This window comes from Gossypium raimondii, chromosome 4, assembly GCF_025698545.1.
Source record: "Gossypium raimondii isolate GPD5lz chromosome 4, ASM2569854v1, whole genome shotgun sequence".
NCBI lineage: Eukaryota > Viridiplantae > Streptophyta > Magnoliopsida > Malvales > Malvaceae > Gossypium > Gossypium raimondii.
Window position 1 is genome coordinate 49,555,026 of NC_068568.1, and position 21,801 is coordinate 49,576,826.

At 32.6% G+C, this 21,801-nt stretch overlaps 2 protein-coding genes across 4 annotated transcripts; both read left to right on the plus strand.

The window, feature by feature from the left end:
* The first annotated feature begins 4,931 nt into the window (after nucleotides 1-4,931).
* LOC105778744 (IQ domain-containing protein IQM4) lies at nucleotides 4,932-8,145 on the plus strand. Its single transcript, XM_012602500.2, has 9 exons — nucleotides 4,932-4,998; nucleotides 5,083-5,415; nucleotides 5,507-5,621; nucleotides 5,749-5,814; nucleotides 5,982-6,070; nucleotides 6,158-6,245; nucleotides 6,345-6,575; nucleotides 6,709-6,810; nucleotides 6,894-8,145. Exons 2-9 carry the CDS (start codon nucleotides 5,087-5,089, stop codon nucleotides 7,257-7,259), a joined length of 1,386 nt encoding a protein of 461 aa, XP_012457954.1. The 5' UTR covers nucleotides 4,932-4,998; nucleotides 5,083-5,086; the 3' UTR covers nucleotides 7,260-8,145.
* A 4,987-nt stretch (nucleotides 8,146-13,132) lies between these two features.
* On the plus strand, nucleotides 13,133-15,546 carry LOC105780623 (protein IQ-DOMAIN 8). 3 transcript variants are annotated; one of them, XM_012605052.2, is made up of 5 exons: nucleotides 13,133-13,315; nucleotides 13,404-13,658; nucleotides 14,146-14,355; nucleotides 14,443-14,556; nucleotides 14,645-15,546. In XM_012605052.2, exons 1-5 carry the CDS (start codon nucleotides 13,247-13,249, stop codon nucleotides 15,401-15,403), a joined length of 1,407 nt encoding a protein of 468 aa, XP_012460506.1. In that variant the 5' UTR covers nucleotides 13,133-13,246; the 3' UTR covers nucleotides 15,404-15,546. The 3 variants fall into 3 exon arrangements, with proteins under 3 accessions (XP_012460506.1, XP_012460507.1, XP_012460508.1); XM_012605053.2 differs by having other exon boundaries at nucleotides 13,136-13,315; nucleotides 14,648-15,546; XM_012605054.2 differs by having other exon boundaries at nucleotides 13,167-13,330.
* The last annotated feature ends 6,255 nt before the right edge of the window (nucleotides 15,547-21,801 follow it).

The following is a 21,801-nucleotide window of genomic DNA, read 5'->3' on the forward strand; positions in this document are numbered from 1 at the left end:
GGTTCTCTTCCTTTCCATTTTAGCTGACCCTAGGGATTTAGGCTTATTTTTCTTAGCAGGCTTTCCTTTCCTTTTAGAGGAAGAAGCAATCGTTAAGTTTACTTCTGCTTTTTAGATTGAATGACTGTCATTCAACACCAACTCATAGGATTGTAATTCCTTCATTCATTATGTAAGTTTCATATTCTTGTTCCCAATGTTATATTCTTTAAAGCTTGCAAAGTCCCTGTACAAACTTTTGAACACCATTTCTATTTGCATGTTCTGGTCAAGATTGGTCTCATTATTCATGACCTCAGTAAAGCATCCCATAAGAGTAATCATATTTTCTTTGAATGGAATACTGGGTTTTTGCTGGGCATTCATCAAACTAGTTATAGCCGACTATCGAGCCAATGCAGCTTGGTCTACAAATATGTCTTCTAGTTTGTCTAGAATCGCTTTCTTAATCTTACAGCTCTCCAGTTTCTTATAAAAGGTGTTGGCCACACTTTCTAGCATGTAGCAACGAGCTATCTCATCAAACTCCTTTCAGCATTTTCTAGCCTCAACTTGAGTTATCGGAAGGCATTTATTATCAAGAACATTTTTGAGTTTATCATAACTTAAAACAATTATGAGGTTTTTTTTCCATTCATTATAGTTATTTTCGTTCAGTTTGTTCTTAGTAAGTATGTTTAGTAGGAGATTAGGTGTCATTTTTCAAACTGAAAATAAAACATCCATTCATTAATATCTTTGTATTAAGCAAATATTAAAAAACCTTTGCAACAAACGATATGCATTAAGATAATGCATGCATCTTACATTAAACCTTAAAAATATTTGGAAGTCGTTGCAATGATAATTCCTACACTCATTGAATTAAGTCACTGTGGGGAAATCTTAATCAACTAGTAAGAACATGGATTTCCATCCAATTAATACGTGAACCTAATCCTTTTAATATTCACACGTACTAATAATTGTTTAACGTTTAATCATCATTCTAAATTAAGTCTTAAGTAGAGCTTCGTGGGAAGTTACTTAACTAGAATGATCTTGTGTGTATAACCATCAATTCAACACCTATCACTCCATGTACCACAAATAAGTCATTGTAGGATAACCTCAGCGAGTAACATGTGTGACTAGTTGTCTTGTACAAAAAGGAAAACCTCTTCAGTGAATTCCACCAACTTCAAGGCCAAAAATTATCATATGTGATCACAAGATAGTTACCTTTTTTTAAGAAAATCTCCTCAATGAAGTCCACATGGCAATACCTACCATGGGGTAGGCAAATTGTTATGCCATTACAAAAGACCATTGATGGAAGTCGTAGGTCTTATTTAACGACATTTTCTCACTCAATATTTTAAAAAGCATGCAAGGTTTTCATTTCTGGTTTTAATCATGAATGATTAAAATGTCATGACAATAACATATGAGACTCTTTTCCTAAACTATATGGCATGTTTATCATACATATGCATGAACATACTTTTTAGTCAATTTAAATATATCGTAGAAAAGCATAAAACTAAATGACTCTGACTAGCCAAAGTTTCCATAATTTTGTCTTAGAAAAATAGATGATAAAAATTACAATTATTACCCTAAAGCATACCTTGGGTCTTTTAGTTAAAAGCCAAATATCTCGATTTTTGGGTTTTCCTAAAATCCAAATGAGTAGAAAAAAACTGAAAGGATCTACAGTTGAATTGTTGTCACCACCACGAACATACATTGTTGCCAGAGTTGGCATCACCAATGTTGTCGTTAGGTTGTCGCTATTGCCACTGCGAGTCATCGCCAAACCACTATCGGTCGATCTTTTGCTAGTCTTTTTTCGAGTGGCTAGGTTGGGTTTGTGTTGAATTTATCAGTTTTGGATGCATCTCGGTTCTCCAAGATGCACCGAAATATTTGGTTACATAAAAATTTAAGTTGATTTCTGACTCACATGAATTTTTCTAAATTAAATAAAATAAAACTTGCGTGAAGATGATAGTTAATGATCAAATTACATATCCCAAAATAATTTGTTGCCAAAATTACAACTCAAGATAATTTGTTGCCAAATTTTGCCAACTCAAACATGACAATTTTTCTGAGTAGTCAATGCTGCTACAAGTTGACTCTAATTCAGGCACTAGTAGAGATACTCCTTGAAAAAGGTCTCAACATTGATCAATATAAAAATAATAAAAATATTTTTAATATAAATATAACTCTAATATTTTCTAAGAATCATTTAACACTAACAATAAAACTATTTTTTTATTTTTTATTATTTAATATAAGTATGATTTTAATATATATTTTAATTATATATACACTAATTTTAATCTAATATCTTTTATGGTCATTTTTTACTTTTACCTCAACACCATCACTGTGTTTACATCAAAATACATATCCCAGAATTGTTTCCAATCTCACTGGTACTGTTGTTTTCAATCTCATTGGAATCGATCTCACCACTTCATATTCTTTAATTAGATCATTCTAAGTCTCTATACTTTTCGAATTTTGAAATTTCAATCTTGATGTAGATAATAGTCGTTAATTCATTAATTAGATTTTTAGTGAGTAATACGCATATATAACAAACTCTTATGGCATTACACATATAATAATATGTTTGTCGCATTAGATTCCAAAAGCAAAATTTAGCTTAATGAATTTAACAATTATTGGTTCGTGAAAACTGAAATTTTAAAAATCAAAAATGACCAAATTAAAGTAAATGGATTATATTTATAACTCTCATCAAGTATAGGGACTAATAGCAGAATTTAACCTTAAAAAAATAAAAAGAAAAGGGTAAACTACCAAAATAGTCACTTTTGTTTGCCCCAAGTTACATGTTAGTCACTTATATTTGGAATGTTATATTTTACTCACTTACATTATCGTTTTGTTACGAGATGGTCGCTCTGCCGTTAAGATTTGTTGCCTCCCAAACGACAGTCCGACGTTGCAATTAAAACGAGTTTTAAATGCCAATGTGGATGTCCAACCAAGTAAATTAATTCATTATTTAATTAAATAAATTTAACTAATTGAATTTTCTATAATTAAAGGAAAATGTTAATTTGGTTTCCCGATTTAATCAAAACTAATGCATCAGATTAATCTTTGAACTGGAAAAACAGAACATTTGGTCTCCTTTTTCTTTTAGTTTTTGTTTCCATTTTGATCGAAAAAAACCATAAATTTTCATAGTCATCTTTGTTGAATCGAAATGGTAGAAATCAAATTGAGTGCTCCATCAATCTGTTGGGTTTGTTATTCAAAATGGAAGAACAAAGGATCGAATCAATAGAAGGTCCAGGTATGGATTACCGTAAGTAATGGGTTTTTTTGTTCTTTACCTAGGTTTTTGGTTCAGATATTATGGTTTCTTTTGTAAAAAGATGGTGATCTTTTCATTTTTTTTGTATATGTGACAGACAAAAAAAACATGCTTCATCTTTGTTTATTTGTGTATCGTAAGCAACCTCAATAGCAAGCAGGTATAGAGGTTGGTGTATCCATTTCTTCTTTTTTTCCGTCGTTCTGCTCTTCTTTTCTCTTCTCTAATGGTAGCAAAAAAAAAAACCAACTATTGCTTCTTAAATCGGAGAAAATTGGATTTTAGGGTAAAATTTTGTATTCTATTTTCATAAAAAAAAATTAACTTTTCTCATCCCAATTGGATATCAACGTTGACACATCAAAATGTCGTTTGGGAGGAAACATATATTAACTGTAGAGTGACTATTTCGTAACAAAACGATAACTTAAATGACTAAAACTTAACATTTCTAATATAAAGAACTAAAATGTAACACGAGACAAACAAAAGTAATTATTTTAATAGTTTACCAAAAAAAGTCAAACAGATTCAAAATTAAATTCAGCTAGTTTTGGCGAGGGTGTTTCAAGCTTTTGAGAGGGAATTTTTGAGAAATCAAGATCATTTGTGAATCACACACTGGGTGATTAATCTTTTCTTTGCTGCTGTTGTAGAATTAAGTCATCTTCAACAAGAAAATGACATTCCTTAAAAAAAAAAAAACAAGAAATGATATTTTCTTCTTGTCAGCATGCATTTATATATAAACATATGCAAACTAAAAATAAAAATAAAAATATAGGAAGTTAAAGAGGAAGTAGAAAATATAAGAAGTAATGAAAGAGGGAGAAAATAAAACGTTTGGCAGTCATGATAAGCATTTTTGGTTTCCCCTGGGAATAAGGCATGCCCTACATGCATGAATAATGACTAAATTTATTTACGTTTGACCCTGAAAATTTCGTCCTCCAAGTCTTTGACTTCTATGGTTGTTGGTCGGTAGTTTCTCTTCGATATGTTCTCCAATTTGCTCTACACTTCAAAAAGAAACTATTATTTTATTTTACACATCAGAGATTCTAAATTAAGTAAGAATTTTATGAAGCTCCGACCAAAGACATCATAGGAAGCTATTGTCTTCGCTTTGTGAAACGAGTGAAAACATAAAATAATAAAAAAACACAAGCTTCTACTATTCTACAATGGAAACGATGGAGCAGGTTGTTTGACTAATTCTTTCTTCTTCTCCTCATAACCAAAAGGGGGGAAAAAATTCGCAAGGAAAAACAGGAATTTTGAAGGGTCCACAAGTTTACAGTAGTTATAAACAGTCATCGACCGTTTTCAAAAGGATTTAAAGTTAGATGATAGGAAAATGTAGGGGGAAACTTTGAAGTCTTCGTTTTCAAACAACTCGTGTTATGTATTTTCTATTCAAAAGCATCAGGTTTTGATGGGGACAAGGATTTTCAAAAACGGCTCTCATTTTCAGTCATGTCTTTCTGTTGTGTCTCTTACGTATTTGAAGGAATCATGCATTTTTTAGTAAACTTCATTAATTTTCATTGCTATATATAAAGGAGGCTCTATCCCAGTCGTCTTAACAACCAAAACTCACCCTCCTCGACATTTCTGTACTAATTAATTGCTTTTGTTTAATTTCCTACTTTTATCAGGTGACTCCTTTCTTCATAATTGTTATGACACTGAGTTGAGGGTTTTTGATAGATTGTTGTTGATATAGTCAAATCGTTTTGCAGAGATATGGTTCTGATGACAAACATGATGGAGACATTCAGGAGAAGGGATTTGGAGAATTATAATGATGATGAATCTGGTCATGAGACTAGTAGGTTAAAGAGAAAGAAACCCGAGAAGTTGGAGCTTAAAACCACTACAGTTCCAGCAGCGGATAATCTGATGTGTACCAAGATTTCGGATTCAGGCTGTGGAACTGGAAATGATGATAAAATATTGGTTAATGACTCAACAGAGAAGCTTCATGCAGCAGCAACTAAGCTGCAAAAGTTTTACAAGAGTTACCGGACTCGAAGAAACCTTGCAGATTGTGCTGTAGTTGTTGAAGAGCTCTGGTTTGTTCTCTTTAAAGTACCATCTTTTGGTTTTCTTTTCTGCATTTTCATTTGGGTCATGGTTCATTATTCTTTTTTTGGGGGGGTGCAGGTGGAAGGCTTTAGAATTTGCAGCCCTTAGACGGAGTTCTGTTTCATTCTTTAATGCTAACAAATCAGAAACAGCTGTTTCCCGATGGGCACGAGCTCGGACAAGAGCCGCCAAGGTTTGTGTAGTTGTTTCCTTTTCCATTTGGCTAGCGTGTGGCAATGAAATGAATGAGTTTCTAAAGGAAAATGTCAGTCAATCCTAGTTTTCATTATTTGAACTTTGAATCTTTGGTGTACATGTAGGTAGGGAAAGGGTTATCAAAGGACGTGAAAGGTCAGCAGTTGGCTTTACGTCACTGGCTGGAAGCTGTAAGTCAGCCTTAGTTTGGAGTTTTAACAGGGCTTGTTTTGATTAAGTAAACCCCACTTTTAAGTACGATCAAAGTCATGATGACCTCAACACGGATTCTGCTTGTTACGGTCTCGTTTAATTTTACAAATATTTTCCTTTGATATTATGTGATTGGGGCATGCAGATTGATCCGCGCCATCGTTACGGTCACAATCTACACTTTTACTACAATGTTTGGTTTGAGAGCGGGAGTTGTCAACCCTTCTTCTACTGGTAAATAGGGAAATTCCATCTCCAGTAATAGGGCTTTTCTTTTGTCATTTTTGAAGAATTAGTTACATTTCCATCGTATTAATGAAGGTTGGATGTTGGAGATGGCAAAGCAGTCACTCTTGATACATGCTCGAGGGCAGACCTACAGCGTCAATGCATCAAATATCTTGGACCGGTAATTTATAAGGGCAATTCAGTAGAGTAGTATCATACTTGCTTTGCTCCTTTTTTATTGCAGTTGAGAAGAATGCTTTTTTATTGTTTGGTTTTGCAGAAAGAAAGGGAAGCGTACGAAGTTATTCTGGAGAAGGGGAAGCTGATTTATAAACAAAACAAAGCGCCAGTGAGCACCAGAGAAGGAAGCAAATGGATATTTGTTCTTAGTACATCCAGAATCCTATACGTTGCTGAGAAAGTGAAAGGTCTGTTTCAGCACTCAAGTTTCCTAGCAGGGGGAGCCACCATTGCATCTGGCAGATTGGTTGTTCGTCATGGTATACTTCACGTATGTGTTGCACCCTTGAATCCGCATGCACGAAAATGTGATTTATACTGTATATAGTATGAGTAAGAATTATGTTTTGATCATTTTCAACATACGTGAAAAGTTCGTTGTCATTTTCTATGTGATTTTTCAGGCAATCTGGGCCTACAGCGGTCATTATCGCCCGACAGAAGAAAATTTCATGGAATTGTGCAGTTTCCTAGAGGAACATCATGTCGACTTGACCAACGTTAAGGTAACTCAACTGACCCTGCTCCATTACTTGAAGATATTAAAGATTCTTATTATTTAATTTATAATTAATTCATGGATCTGCAGAAAAATCCCATAGATGAAGATATCCCCTGGGAAGATAAAATTCAAAAGGAACTGAAAGTTGCAGCAGAGATATCTGAAGATAATGCAATTCATGGGAAAGAGAAATCCATTGATACGGGGAAGATGAAGGAAGCAGTGAGATACAAATGGAGTACAGGAGTGGGACCTCGCATTGGTTGTGTCAGAGACTACCCAGCTCAGCTACAATTCAAGGCACTTGAACATGTTAATTTATCACCCAGGCTTGCTGTCAAGCCTTGTGGCCCCATCCCTTCTCCAAGACCAAGTCCAAACCTTCTCTTGTCTCCTAGGCTTGCTTACCTTGGACTCGTTAGCCCAAGGGTCCGGCTTTCCGCTACTAATTAATACTACTAGTATTACTTAATTTTATATAGGATTAAGACTAGGCCTTTGTACATCATGCACGGCACATTGCCCTCCTCACTCCTCAGTCCTCCCTAGAAGTTTCTTTTCTCTTTCAAGTTTTGTTTTTTTGTTTTTTTGTTTTTTGTAGAGGCTGCCCGGCCGCCGGAGCTATCCGCTCACATCTCCATATACAACTGTAGCTTCTTTTTTTTCATTGTTTTCGGCATAATAACTCAAGTTCATACCTTTCTCTTCTTTTGCCGGTCTCAAGCCGGCGGTGAAAGGCAGTGTCTTGGTGCTCTATGGGTTCTCCCATTTTTCGCCATTTGTCTTTCAAACTATTTGTAAGGTCACTGTTTTTACAAACTTTTTTTTTTTTGATCTTTCCTTTGTTTGATGAAGTCCTCTGCTCTCTTGGTGTTGCCACGCTGGTGCCTCTCCGGAGTTCCGCTGAATCTGAGCTCCGATGGATTTTGGTGTCATCACACCAGTTTCTTCTACTCTTTAACATTCTAATGCAAATAAGTTAATTTGCTACCAATGCAATGCACTAGAACCCCTACTGTTATGGTGTTGATGCCCTCTCGAAGGCAAGGATCTCAAGCCGTCGGTGTCCCAGACGGAGTTCCAGATGGACCCACCTTTGGCTTTGGCTCCTCCTCGACGGTGGTTCTACTGGTCGCAAGTACGATAGCCCTGCTGGTGTTGATAAATCCGATCACTGTCCTCCCTCCCTCGATGCAAGAAGTGACAGATAGGAATGCTTGTGGCTATGGTTGATTGGGTGGCTCTTTACCCACGTTCTAAGTGTTGTCACCTCTTGTGCTTTTGGGCTCATATGATTGTACTCTTCTTATGTTAATGAAATGTTTCCTTTCCTCCAAAAGATTTTAAACAAAACATTGGACCCAAACTAAAGGCTTTTCTTCCATTTAAGTTTTTCATTTTTCAAAAACCGTATCTAAACTATGATTTCGTTATCATATAAATATCCTAAGCAAATAAGGTTATAACATATGACATTTAAAATTAATATTAAATTAAATTAAAAATATTTTTTTCTCTCTCTCCCCTTCCTTCCCCTATCTTCCACAAGCATTTACCAAAGCAATAAGACTATCACAAGAACCCAACATACCTTAACCAGAGTAGAACCTTAGTTCCTTGCATAGACAAATAAAGCCTCAAAAACAACATTATGATGATTTCTATCTTAGTGACATTTTTCAGGTGCCAATTTCAATCAATTGGGTTGGCAAACTTCAAGTAGTTGTAAGATTGTTATCTGCTTTTCTACTATATTTTAGGTGAAACCAGCTATTATTGTCTTTTTATACAAAGTTTCTCTCTATCTTCGAAACTTGGTTTTATTGTAAACTATAACAGTTTGATTTTCAGTTGTGTCACAAGCGGTTATTTTAAAATACTATTTTGTAAATTGAGTCCGTAATTTTAATACTTAATATTTATGAGGTTAATATAGAAATATATTAAAGTTTGGCACAGTAATTTTGTTGAATTAATAGTTAATTAAGGTAGAGTGACTAAATTGTAAAAGTCTCGTCACTATAAATTTTAAATTGTAAAGGGATCAAAATGGTAATTAAATCATTTTATTTTATTCAATAGTGGAAATGGATGTTGCCATCCACTTTGCTTAATTAATATTAAAACTAATTAATTAAGTTAATTGTGATCAATTAAAAGTTAAACAAAGTATATAAAGAAAATGTTGATTGTCATATTTTATTTTCTTTTCTTGTCCACCGAATGAAAACAAAAGGAAACATACAAGCCATTGTTAAAGCTTCAAAGCTTTTGGTCTCTGAATTCTAAGGTAATTCAAGTCATTTTCTTGTAATTTATATATTTTTGAGGTCATGGGAACTTGATTTAGTTAGCCCATATATTAATGTGCAAAACTATTAAAGTTTTTGAAAGTTCCCATTGATTATTTCTTGAAGCAATTGGTGTTAAATTGTTAAATTTTAAGATTAGATGTGAAAAAGGACTAGATTGTAATGTTTAATTGCTAGTTTCTGAACATAAGGAATAAAGTGTATAAATTGAGAAATTGATGTGAAATTTCTATAATAATAGATAATAGAGGGCCATAGAAGGATGTGATTCAGATCAGTTTTGAAATCGAAGCTCAAAATTGAAAGTTACGGCTATTTCAATTTTAGGGACTAAATTGAATAAAATGAAAAACTTCAAGGGTAATCAAAAATGAAATTAAACTAGTTCATGCAAAGTATGGGATGATATAAAAGTGTTTGATGTTGATAGATTGAATTGAATAATTATATAGATCAGGAATTGAACCAAACTAGTGATAATTGGGGAAAAGCCAAAATTATCGATTAGTCCTTACAAATTCAACTTGTTGCCTTTATTTGATCAGGTAAGTTCATATGGAATATGTGTATTTGAATTATAATATGTGTATGTTTGGTTGAAATTTGGGTTGTTTACGATTTGGTACAAAAGGTGAGATTTGGACTAAATTGTAAAGAAATGTATATCTATGTGTTGAAAATGCCCGGGTGAATTTAGTTAAGGTCTTGTGCACGCTTGTACGGATTGATTACTGATGATTATCGAGATTTAGCATTTGTTGCGGATTCAAAGATACGTGTGACATAGATTTAGCTTAGACCAGCAACATGATGTTGTTTTAAATGTTTAGCCTAGACTGGTAACTTTACATGTATATTTTAAGCTTGGACAAGCAATTGAATGTATCATTAAAGGTTTAGTCTGGACTGGTAACCTAACACAAATATATATATATCTTTCTAACCAATAAACATACCACCACTTGCCCCTAATGAACTAACATCCATTTTATTGTTCCAACCACATCGTCATCGAACTTTAGCCATACAAGAACCCTGTAATTTGGTTTCCATTAAGAAAACTATTTGGGGATTATTTTCTCTCAACAAACATTGGAGACTACGTACTACTTGTAGGTCTTCAGCCCACGAACATTTCAACTTATTAGATTCATTATGCCTGATTGGCTTGTGGACACAGGCTTGCTAATCTATTTGTGTTAAAGGCCACTTCTTGTCCATTCAAAATTGTCAGTGAATCCTTCATCTTAAATTAGTTGATCCACCGATAGTAGTCCTAGGCTTTTTCTTGCCATCATTAAATTACATTGGGCTATTCACTACCCATTCCACCATATCCGAGCTTATCATTACCCCCTAATCTTCCAAAATTTTCTCCTAATTTGTTTTACGATCCCAGAAGATTTATGCCAAGATTAAAGCAAAAATCATAATTATGATTTGGTTTTTGAAAATTAGGAGGATAATTCTCCTTTCCTAATTTCGCCCCCAAGATTCCCTCTCAAAACTTTCCCTTCGTCATGTAACCAAAAACCTGTTGATGGCACTGCTCAGCAATTCATAGCTCGAAGAGAGACATCCTATTCCCTCGCTAACTTCTTCGTTCCATGAATTACTTGGATTGGACAAAAACTCTCAGAGTGACCATGACGATCGTACAAAAAAATAGAATAAGGTAAGCCGCTCATATTGAAAACGAGTGTAAAGTTGGTCTTTAGTTGACACCGTTATCTTCTTCTTACGCTTCAAAGGAGATTAGACTTCTATCTGAGTATGAATTCTTATATAGCCCTTAACAGCCCTCAAAATAAATCCAGCATCATAATCGATAAAAGTGCCTAAAAAATTGTCAAATTAATTTTTCTGAACCGTTGGACATCAACCTTGAGGGCAAGTCATGAACTTGTACCCAAAAATTAGCATAAAATAGCAAAACCCCGAATGGATCCTCACCTTCCTACAATCATTGAACTAAAATGAGATGAGTATTAAAAGTCCATGGACCTTCATTGATTACCCTAACAATGTCAACCTCATGATAAAACCAAAACAAAAATCTTTTATCACCAATGTCTGAAATCGAACTCTACTTAGCAAATACTAAAGATTGGCCAATGTGTTCCTCATGGACTGAAAATTGACCATGCTGGCTGTGAGAAAACAACCAACTAGGCAATACTAAAAACTCTCTGCCTTTGACTCTTTCCTTAGGTTGACTTATCAGGCCTCTTCCTCTCTGTCATCAAGTGGTACACTAGCAATTTCCTCCTCCATGGACAAAGACTCAAAATCTCCCAATCGCTGGAAAACTATAATAAAGCACAAAAACACCAAACACAAGCATGCCACAAGAGCAGACAAAAAGCGTACCGAAAGTAAAGCATGCTTTAGATTTAGGTATATTACAAATTAACAAATCCAAATAGATAATATTATTGTTTAAATAATAATAATATGATATACTTTGAGATTTGAGATTTAATAATTCCACAGTCTAAAATATTTCTTTGAATTAATGCTAGTTTATTGATAATCGATATTTTATTTACTTTTTATAATGTTTATTTTATTTAATCAATAATCATTAGGTTAAAGTGTAAATTTATCATCATACTATACGTTAATTTTGAAATCATTAATATAATTTTTCATTGATATTTACCATTATATTTTGAAAAATATTATGTGATTGAAATTTACTACAAAGCTTTGAATTTTAATAAAGTTTCCCACTAACTTTGATTTATTAATTGAATTTTACCACTCAATATTAATTTTGATGATTTGAAAACATAATTTAATAAAAAATTTCAAATATTTTATTTTAATAGTTAAATATAATTTAACTTATAAATATTAAAACTCAATATTAGAATTTCTATTCAATGAAATAAAAATTGAAAAATAAAAATACATACATCATAAAAAATTAAGTTTATTTTTATATAAATTAACCAATTTTATTTAATTTTACTAGTATATTAATTAAATATTAAAATATAAACTTTATTATTAAATTGTCTACAAATTATTTTAAATTAAAATTGAATAGAAAAATTCAATAAAAAAATAAACTTTAGTGGCAAAATTCAGCCAAATAAAAGTAAAGCAACAACATTCAATATAGAGTTAAAGTATAGAAGCATAATGACACATACCAATCAAAATGAAGTATAGTATCAAATTTCAATTTTCACTTAAAAATATATATTAGCAAATTCATAGATATAATTATTTAATTAATATTTTGTTCGAATAATTATTTAATTAAATTATTTATCCCTTGATGATGATGATGATGATATCTGCTCTTTTTGATACAATATTTAGAACTATTCATAGCCTTTCCCAACCTTTAAATTGGAGAATAATGCACTTCGCACTTTCACTTTTACAATACTTTATGCATATTTCATCATCTCATAACATATTCATTAAACTTTTACCATTATTTCTTTAGTTACATATTAAATTGTTTCACACATAAACTTTTGTACATTTTTCAATTTAGTCCCTATTGCCATATAATTTATTTTTCACCATATTATAAAATCTTATTTCACATGACAAATTTTCATACATACACTTCTCTTGTTTCAATTATAAATTTCACAAAGTTTACAATTTAATCCTTAACATCACGAAGATTCATTCTTTATTATAATTTCACATTAACATTACTTTGTAATCAATTCACTACTTATTATAATATTAAATGTATGTTTATTTCATTGAAAATAACTTTTATAAAATATTCTTACATAAATTTATGCAAACATTTAAAAAATAATAATTTTTCGAAAATCATTTTCCGTGAAATAAAAGGGGTAGAGGCTAAGTTCTGTATTTTGAAGTTGTCGGATTATTAATGGCATAGAAGCTGCGTAAGTTAAGGAGGAGCGGTCTTTCACATCAAATCCAAAAGCTAAAAGTCAATGTATCCGTTAAGATTTATTAAAGTCAATTTATTATGTAGTCCTTTATTTTCGAATTTCAAAATTTCAAAATTTAATCTTTCCCAATAAAATGCTCGCTTATGCCTATGCCTATGCCCCAAATCATCCCATCTGCTAAACATCATCACCATCATTTGCTGTTTTTCCTGCAAATTCTAGCTTTTTCCAAACAATGGGTGCCTCAGGAAAATGGTTTAAATCGCTTATAACTTTCAAACCACTTCAAGATCCTACTAATCAAGTAACTTCACACTAGGTTTACCTCTTTTTTCTTTCTTCTTTTTATTTATGCTTTCATGGTTTCATTTTTCTGTTAATTGGGTTTGTAGGAGAAGGTGGGAGATAAGACGAAGAAGAAGTGGAGGCTATGGAGGAGCTCATCCGAAGGGTTGGGATCCATCTCATCAAAGGTTCCCAGGATGCACCACGTGGCTGCTTCAGAGGCCTCTGATTCATCTTTGTTGGTGGATGATGTGCTCGCTTCAGCTATGGCTACTGTTGCTCGTGCTCCACCCAAAGATTTCAGAGCTGTTAAGCGGGAATGGGCCGCCATTCGAATCCAGACCGCATTTCGAGCCTTGCTGGTATAGCTTCTTACTTTGCTTGCACTATAGACAATGAATTGTCATTTGGAAGACTAAAAGCTCCAAAATTATGTTGTTTTTGTTCCAAGTTTTGGGGTCAATTGCAATGAATTGCCATTTAGTAATTTACAAGCCCATGGAGAGATATATGGTAAGAGAAAATGGTAATTAAGTATAAACCTTTGTAGGAATTGAAGTACCATTTTCTTCTCTTTTCTTTTTCGTTTCTCTGATCCAAGTGGTTTTGCATTTTCTTTAATGGAGGTCTGTCCTGTGAGATATGAATGAAACTTGATTTGATTTTGATACTGCAAAATTTCTTTCTGCAAAAGCACGCCTTATTGTAAATTGAGTTGTGAACAGTCTTTTATGAAGAATTGAATTAACCTTTCAGTAATTGGCCATGGATAACAAGTACAAATTGGTAAAAAATTGTTCATATTCTTTTAAGTGCCTTCCCTTTTCACAAGGAAATGAATGCTGGCAGGCAAGACGAGCTCTAAGGGCGTTGAAAGCAGTAGTGAGGATTCAAGCTATATTCCGGGGTCGTCAAGTCCGAAAGCAAGCTGCTGTGACATTAAGGTGTATGCAAGCTCTTGTCAGAGTCCAAGCTCGAGTAAGAGCACAATGTGTGACATCTTCTGAAGGACAAGCTATGCCCAAACTAATGGATGAAGATCCAGCAAAACAAGCTGAGGTGGTTATACATAATCCATACACAATTATACTCGTGCCTATATGATAAGCTGATACCATTTGTTTATATCTTTTAAACTATTTTCAGCGAGGATGGTGCGACAGTCTGGGAACTTTAGAGGAACTAAGAGCTAAACAACAAATGAGACAACAAGGTGCAATCAAGAGGGAGAGAGCAGTAGCATACTCTGTCTTAAAACAGGTAATGTAGCTTGGACACCATAGTTTTTCTTCAGGTTAAGTAGGGCTGATTTTTATCCATGATCGATATATATATATAACTTTGTCAGCAGTCAAGATCATGTGCCAGTCCAAATGCGAGAGCGAATAAGCAGCCGTACTCTCACAATCATCAACGGTTAGATAGGAATAGTCCGGATTGGAATTGGCTTGATCGTTGGATGGCAACCAAGCCCTGGGATACCAGGGCAATGGAAGAGGGTACTGAACCAGCAGAGATGGTGATGATGATGAACACAATTTCTCGGAAAAGTGAAGATAACAATTTCAGCTTCCACTCCAGCTCTTATGAACATGAGCCCCTAAAAGTGAAAAGGAACAATGTCACAACCAGAATTCTTGCTAGACCTCCTACATCCATGCAAACTTCGGGATCATTGTCTGCCCCAAGTTCCGAATCCGTCTATGAAGAGACCTCGACATCAACCTCATCCGCATCTCCAACCACGTTGTCTAGCAACACTCCCGTTGCAGGCACATTAGAAGATAATCATGCTCAAAAACCAAGCTACATGAATCCCACAGAGTCTATTAAAGCTAAACAGAAGAAGACATTCAGGTTTTCTCCTGATAATGTGCGGAGGAGACATGTGGTTGATGATGATTTACAATATTTTCATAAGAAACTGATGACACTTTCTTGCGAGGACGACACAAAGAGCAGTGCTGATTCTTATAATCCATCATTATATTTCTCCAGAAAGTTGTACGGAAAGTTGTACGGACCGAGACAAATGGGTGGGAGGCAAGATTCCCCAAAAAGGAATCATTGGAGCCAAGGTAGACGACAAGCAAATTCTTTTATGTAACTAAGAAAGTATTATATATGCTATGTATCCTAAATTGAGATCCTGCAAAAGACTTTTTTGTAGTATTATGTAACAAGTTCAAGAAAGTGTTTGATTTAGTATGTTGGGTTAATATACTATTTGATACCTAAGTTTTGTTTCAATTTCACTTTGGTACTTGAATTTTTTTCAATCTGATACTTGAGGTTTTTTCCCAATTTGGTACCTGATTTTAGCTTTAATGTTCAATTTGGTACCCGAGTATTTTCTTTATTTAGTATTTTCAGCAACTAAGATTAAGATTTTCAAGTTGTGAAGAATGGAATATTGATTTTTGAAAGGAAAGATGTTTCTTGGCAGCAAAGAAATTTGAAACAAAGAGAAGAGCCAAGAAGTTAGCACAATTGGCAATAAGCAACAAAATTAGCAAGGAAAGAGATCCAAAAGAAAAAGGAAACTTAGTTTCCAAGGTTGGCCGGTCAGTATAAATGGACCTTGAAGGGGATTAAGATTTCTTGCTAATGAAGAATGTTTGAATAGACCTGAAAATTTTCATATTTGAGTTTAGTGAATGAATCAATTGAAACCAATGGAAAACAATCAAGAACGTATGAAGATAAGGCCAAGGATGAATTTGCAAGAGAGGAGAATTCAAGATCTGAATTGGGAAGCTTTCTTGAGGCTTAAGAATCGTTCTTGGAAGCTTTTAATGGTTCTTGAATAGATTTGAATCAAACAACTAAAACAAGTTAGAAAACGAAGCAAGAAGCAATAGAAAACAAAAGAACAAATCAAGAGGGAAGATTTAGTGGATGGGGACACTAGGTCTTAAACAAGGAGTGTCTTGCATCACAAGAAGCATGAATGGTATCTGATTTGGAATCTGAAAATGGAAGACAATAAGTTAAAAGCAAAACAACAGAAACCAAATGAAAAAGAAAAGAAAGATGCAATCTATTTGAATATCAAGATTGAAGAAAGGACTTGAAGGACTTGGATCTTGAAACCTAAAAATTCAACAAACAAGTCAGCAATAGAAAAAGATTCATAAATCTTAAATCAAGATTGGAATGGATTAAGAAAGATAAGAAAACGATAGAGAAGAAAAGATGAAAAGGTGATGTCCAATGGAGTCCTTTGAAGATAGTCTTCAGCAAACACTACTAAAGACTCTAATCAACCCTCTAAATCGGCACTTAGTAAGTTGAAGCGTGAAGAGTAGAATCTTGCAAATAATAAACTCAAAGAGTATTGAATTAACCAAAGGGTTAGTATTTGGTACACTAGCAGTATACTTTTTTTATGAAAACTTGTCAACCCCTTGTACCTACTTGTAAAATTTAAAAACTCCACTAACAATGTACTATTGTTTAAATGGACCCAAGATCCACATTCTTGAAACTCAAACTTTTCTCCTCGATAACTTTGAAGGCCTTTGGTCATAAAATCTTGAACTAACATGTTTAGCTTGGTTTTAAGTTTCTTAGACTTGGACCACATGATTAGGCCTTAGGAAAGCTAAATCCATCTCCACCATGGACCTAAGGTTGGACCTTGGTGCTTGTATCATTATCCCAACTAAATATATGTGTTTTTTTTACTAGAGCACACCTATCAAACATTCATAGGGTTATATGATGCCATTTGGCTTGGGTATTAAATTGAACTTTGAAGTCAAATTCAGGTGCTAAATTGAGAAAAAAAAATACTCATGTACCAAATTGAACCTTGTAGCCAACTCAAGTACCAAATGGTACATTAACTCTAAAATGTTTGATGATAATCCATCTCCATCTCATGAATTGCATTTTTCAACCATATTTAGATCAATTTGTTGTGGCTTTTTGTTGATGACATCCTAATATACTCATAATATGAGGAAGAGCATGATAAACATCTAAAAATTGTGTTACAAGTGTTGCGAGAAAAACAACTATTCAGGAAGCCTAGTAAATGTGAATTTTGGTTATCGAAATTTGTCTTTTTGGGTCATGTTATTTCAATCGAGGGAGTCTGTGTAGATCCCAAGAAAATTGAAGCTATCTTGCAATAGAGATCGCCAAGAATATACATAATATATGTATGTATGTATTATTGAACTCAAATCATAAAAGTACAAATCAAATTCTTTGTTACTCGTATACGACTCTCGCTTTTCCTTTCTCTCGAGATGACCTGACGTCATCTTTAGATATATATGTTCAATAAATCAATTATAATAGGCTAGTTCACATCCCAATAATATTAAAATACATAGCCAATAAATTTTTATTTTATTCAATTTAGTTCTTATACTCGGGATACACATATTTTCCCATATTTAACATTGAATTATAATTAGATTTCACACTTTTCATTAATGACCCTATACTTTCTATCCATAGTACAATTTCATAATAGTTTTCAATTTATTCAATTTAGTCTTTAATGCCACAAAGTTATCTAACTAGCTTAACTTAATTTCTAACTTAGTCCTTAACATAATCAAAGTTCACTATCTATTTCTCTTCAATTTCAAGCCTAATTCATCAATGTCTCTCTAATAGCAACTTGTTAAACATATAAAATTGAAGAAATTGATAAATGGACTAGCTAAATCAAGCTTCCATTATTAAGAGTCTATAAAATTTGCAAGAAAAGGTTTAATTACCTTGGTGAAATTTGTGGCCGAATGAACTAAAATGTCTAACATTTTCTTTCCTTTTCTTTAATAATGACGGTAGAGTATGAAGATGATGATAGAATTCATCTTTCCATCCACTTACATATTATTTAAAGTTAGATTAATGCTTAATTAAACTTAATTAATCATGATTAGTCATTAATTAAACTTATTTATTTTCTTTAGATATAATTACATCAAATAAATGACCATCATCATCATTTCCTCTAATTCATCAAAGAAAAATGGTTTAATAATCATTTTGGTCCTTTGGATTATTTCTAACTAGGTCCTCAAGCATTTCTAAATTAAAATTCAATAGTGATTAAAATTTTATAATTTAGTCCCTAAGCTTTAATTAACAATTCTCTTGGTTAAATTGCTTAACAAATCTTCAATATATTTCCAAATTGACTTATTTAATCTTTATATTTCATTTTTATGGACTTAGTTTATGGAAATGAGGTTTCAAAACTGTATTTTTCGACACCGACAAAAGTCGGGTCATTATAGATACTGCTAGGATCTAGTGCCTTTAGTGTAGTAATATTGTCAAATGTACTTGTAGTTTTTTGAATAAATTGGTTTAACAAAATTTCATCATTCTCATTAATATCTTTTGTATGATGTCCTTATCAGTTTTTGCACGCAAAGTAAAATGTAAGCAAATATTAGCTCACTGATTATCTAACATTTAATTAATATTAAGTTGTATTATGTGGTCGAATCATGATGCGGAAAGACAACTTATATTAGTAGATAATCTAAATGCTTCATAGTCTAATCAAAATTGAACAAGTTGATTAAAAGACTATTATGCCATCTATCAAGTCCAATCAAGGAGATACCTTATCTTGGGTATGGGAGCAAATGACTCCTAGAAGATAGAGATATAGATTTGACTGTCTAGACTGACAGTACATCATAAAAGACCCAAGTATAATAAATCTTAGATCCATTTATGGATTTATTCATTTGTAACATTTATAGTTTGACATATCTCAATCTTGAGTAAGTGACAGATTGTGTATGTGTGTGTCTTGTATACTTCGATGTATTAAAAGCATGAGGTCAATTGGTAATAAAGTTGAAAGCCAACACGTTGGATATACGACTTTTGCATGAAATAACTTCACTTACAATTGTGGAATTCATAGCCTAATAAAGGGTAAATGATATCCTTTAATCAACATTACTGTTGGAAAAAATTCGGTTCGAAAACAGTTTTCTTCCACAGCAGAAAATTAAAATTTTGAAAATCGAGTCGGTTTGTAATATATATAGTAATAAACCTTTTCTGAAATTGCACCTCTGTTTTAAGTTAGAAGGATCCTTTTCGTTCCTAGCTTTCAACCAAACAACATTCTACACTATTCTCGTACTACGAATTGCTTCGAGCGTGGGCTAAATATTTTTTAATCAAACACAACTATAAATTAGTTACTTTACTTCCAGTAGGAAAGTAAATCTCTCTCTTGTAAAAACTGATAGAAATATTATTCCCAGAAAATAGAATTTGTACTTAGAAATAAATTCTTACTATTTTCGAACAGCACAACAATATCTCAAAGTTGTATATAACTTATTGTGTATTTAGCCCTATGGGTGTTATCTATTTATAGGGAGAGGAAGTGAAACCCTAGTTGAATTAGTAAAATGTGTTTAATGCATATTTAATAGAAAAACAATCCCCTAGTTGAACTAAGAGAGAGAGGGGTTAATAGGGTGTGCTTTCTCTCATATGTATTATGATGTGGATTTGAGTCTTTCCTGTATTGGGTCCAATTATACGTGCTTCTTAGATTTTTAACCTAACACTTTATAATTTAATCCAACCTAATACATGTTTTCTATTTCTCAAAATAGACATTATTATTTTAAATAATTTTCTTAACCTAATTTTAATTAGTTAAAATCATGACAACTTTATCATAAAAGAATCTATGAGAAAATATATTTAATATCTACATTCAATGGATTTCATAATGATCAATTAATTTAATTCCATTTTAAACTTCAATTATTTAATTAAATAATAATTTGAAAAACTTAAATTAGTTCTCAGGTCATTTTCGTACTAAGTGAGAAACCACATTCATTTTCGAATGTAACCTATTTCTCTAACTTTATCATTTCTATCCATTTTTGTTCATTTGATTCATCATGCAATTCATTTTTGGTTTCAATGAGGTAGTGGAGGGATCGATTGGACATATGTGATTAGGGCTCAATTGATTTATAACTAATTTTTGGCTTTTCGCCTATTAATTATAAACTCATTTATTCATGATGTCATTTCACTATAGTATCATGATTGACCTCTCCCCAATTACACACCATTACGAAAGCTACTCGATTAATGCTCGTCTAATAACCTTATCATAAGTGTGTTACCGTCATAAGATATCCTTAATATCTTTTAGATAATTTCGTTCTCCAATATGAACCTATTTTGTTTTATGGTAACTATTACATCTTCCTTAATGAAAGCCAGCTACTATCAAATAGTAATCAAGTCATTCATCACAAAGACAAACGACCCGTAACCATGTTTACGTTTCATCATATAATGCTAGTGAGAAGATATCATATACCCAACGCACGAGCTTTTGGTTCCTTATCTATTTGAACTCAGACTTTTACTTACATCAAAGTATACGAGTCACACATACATAGTCTATCATCCACTCAGGATTAATGCATGTCACACTATGAACGTCTCAAGTGAATAAATCCATAAACGGATTCAAGATCTATTCTATTTGGGTTCAGTCCAATGTACTGTTAGTCCAGTCAGTCATATCTATATCTCTATCTTTCGAGAGTCATCTGCTCTGATGCTCAAGACAAAACATCTCCCCAATTGGACTTGATAGACAACATATTAGTCTTTCAATCGATTTACTCATTTTCGATTAGACTAAGGACATATTTAGATTTGTTTACTAGTATAAGTTGTCTTTCCGTATTACGATTCGACCACGTAATACCATTCAGTATTAGTTAAACATTAGACAACCAGTGAGTTAATATTTGCTTCTATTTTGCTTTACATGCAAAAACCATATGAGTATATTATACAAAGTATATTAATGTAATTCATGAATAATTTTATTAACTTATTTGTTCAAAAAAAATACAAGTGTATGTAGATGAAAATAATTAAGTTCGACCCCACCCTGAATGCGTATTTCAAAACTTTTTAAAAACAATTAAATTATAATTTTTTAAGGATTAAAATGTAATTTTTACTATTATGTTAACAAATGTTAAATGCCATGATAAAATATATTATTTTTTCAAAGAGAGAATTTAAATTCGATCATTGAAGATAAAGGAACCCAATCATTAATCTCCAAAACAATGATACTAAACTTAGAACTTGGACCACTGGCACTATATATGTTCTAAATTGACCAACTCGTGTTTCCATGGTTTAGCACAATACATGCAGATTAGTCCAGCCGTAATGGTAGCTAAAACATAGACCCTTTTTTACGAATTTGTCTACTCCTCCTTGTGAAACATGTATAGACTTTTCTTGTCTATTAATTAGGTTAGCTACAACGTAACTTTCATCATAATTCAATATAAATAACCACCTTACTAATGTTGACATTTCAGTTTATAATAAATATTTAGGTTGATTCAAATTCCCTTGAGTTCTAGATTAATTTTAGTAAATTTAATCATATATAAATTTCTATATTATAAAAAAAAATACACCTACACCATGATAAATTGAGAGAAGTGGAAA

What these genes read in the sequence shown, in the direction of transcription:
- LOC105778744 (XM_012602500.2), top strand. Translation starts at nt 5,087, where the DNA reads ATGGTTCTGATGACAAACATGATGGAGACATTCAGGAGAAGGGATTTG. An exon ending in TTCGTCATGGTATACTTCAC is followed by an intron (nt 6,576 to 6,708) that starts GTATGTGTTGCA and finishes GTGATTTTTCAG; the next exon opens with GCAATCTGGGCCTACAGCGG. An exon ending in TCGACTTGACCAACGTTAAG is followed by an intron (nt 6,811 to 6,893) that starts GTAACTCAACTG and finishes ATGGATCTGCAG; the next exon opens with AAAAATCCCATAGATGAAGA.
- LOC105780623 (XM_012605052.2), top strand. Translation starts at nt 13,247, where the DNA reads ATGGGTGCCTCAGGAAAATGGTTTAAATCGCTTATAACTTTCAAACCA. An exon ending in ATCCAGCAAAACAAGCTGAG is followed by an intron (nt 14,356 to 14,442) that starts GTGGTTATACAT and finishes AACTATTTTCAG; the next exon opens with CGAGGATGGTGCGACAGTCT. An exon ending in CATACTCTGTCTTAAAACAG is followed by an intron (nt 14,557 to 14,644) that starts GTAATGTAGCTT and finishes TAACTTTGTCAG; the next exon opens with CAGTCAAGATCATGTGCCAG.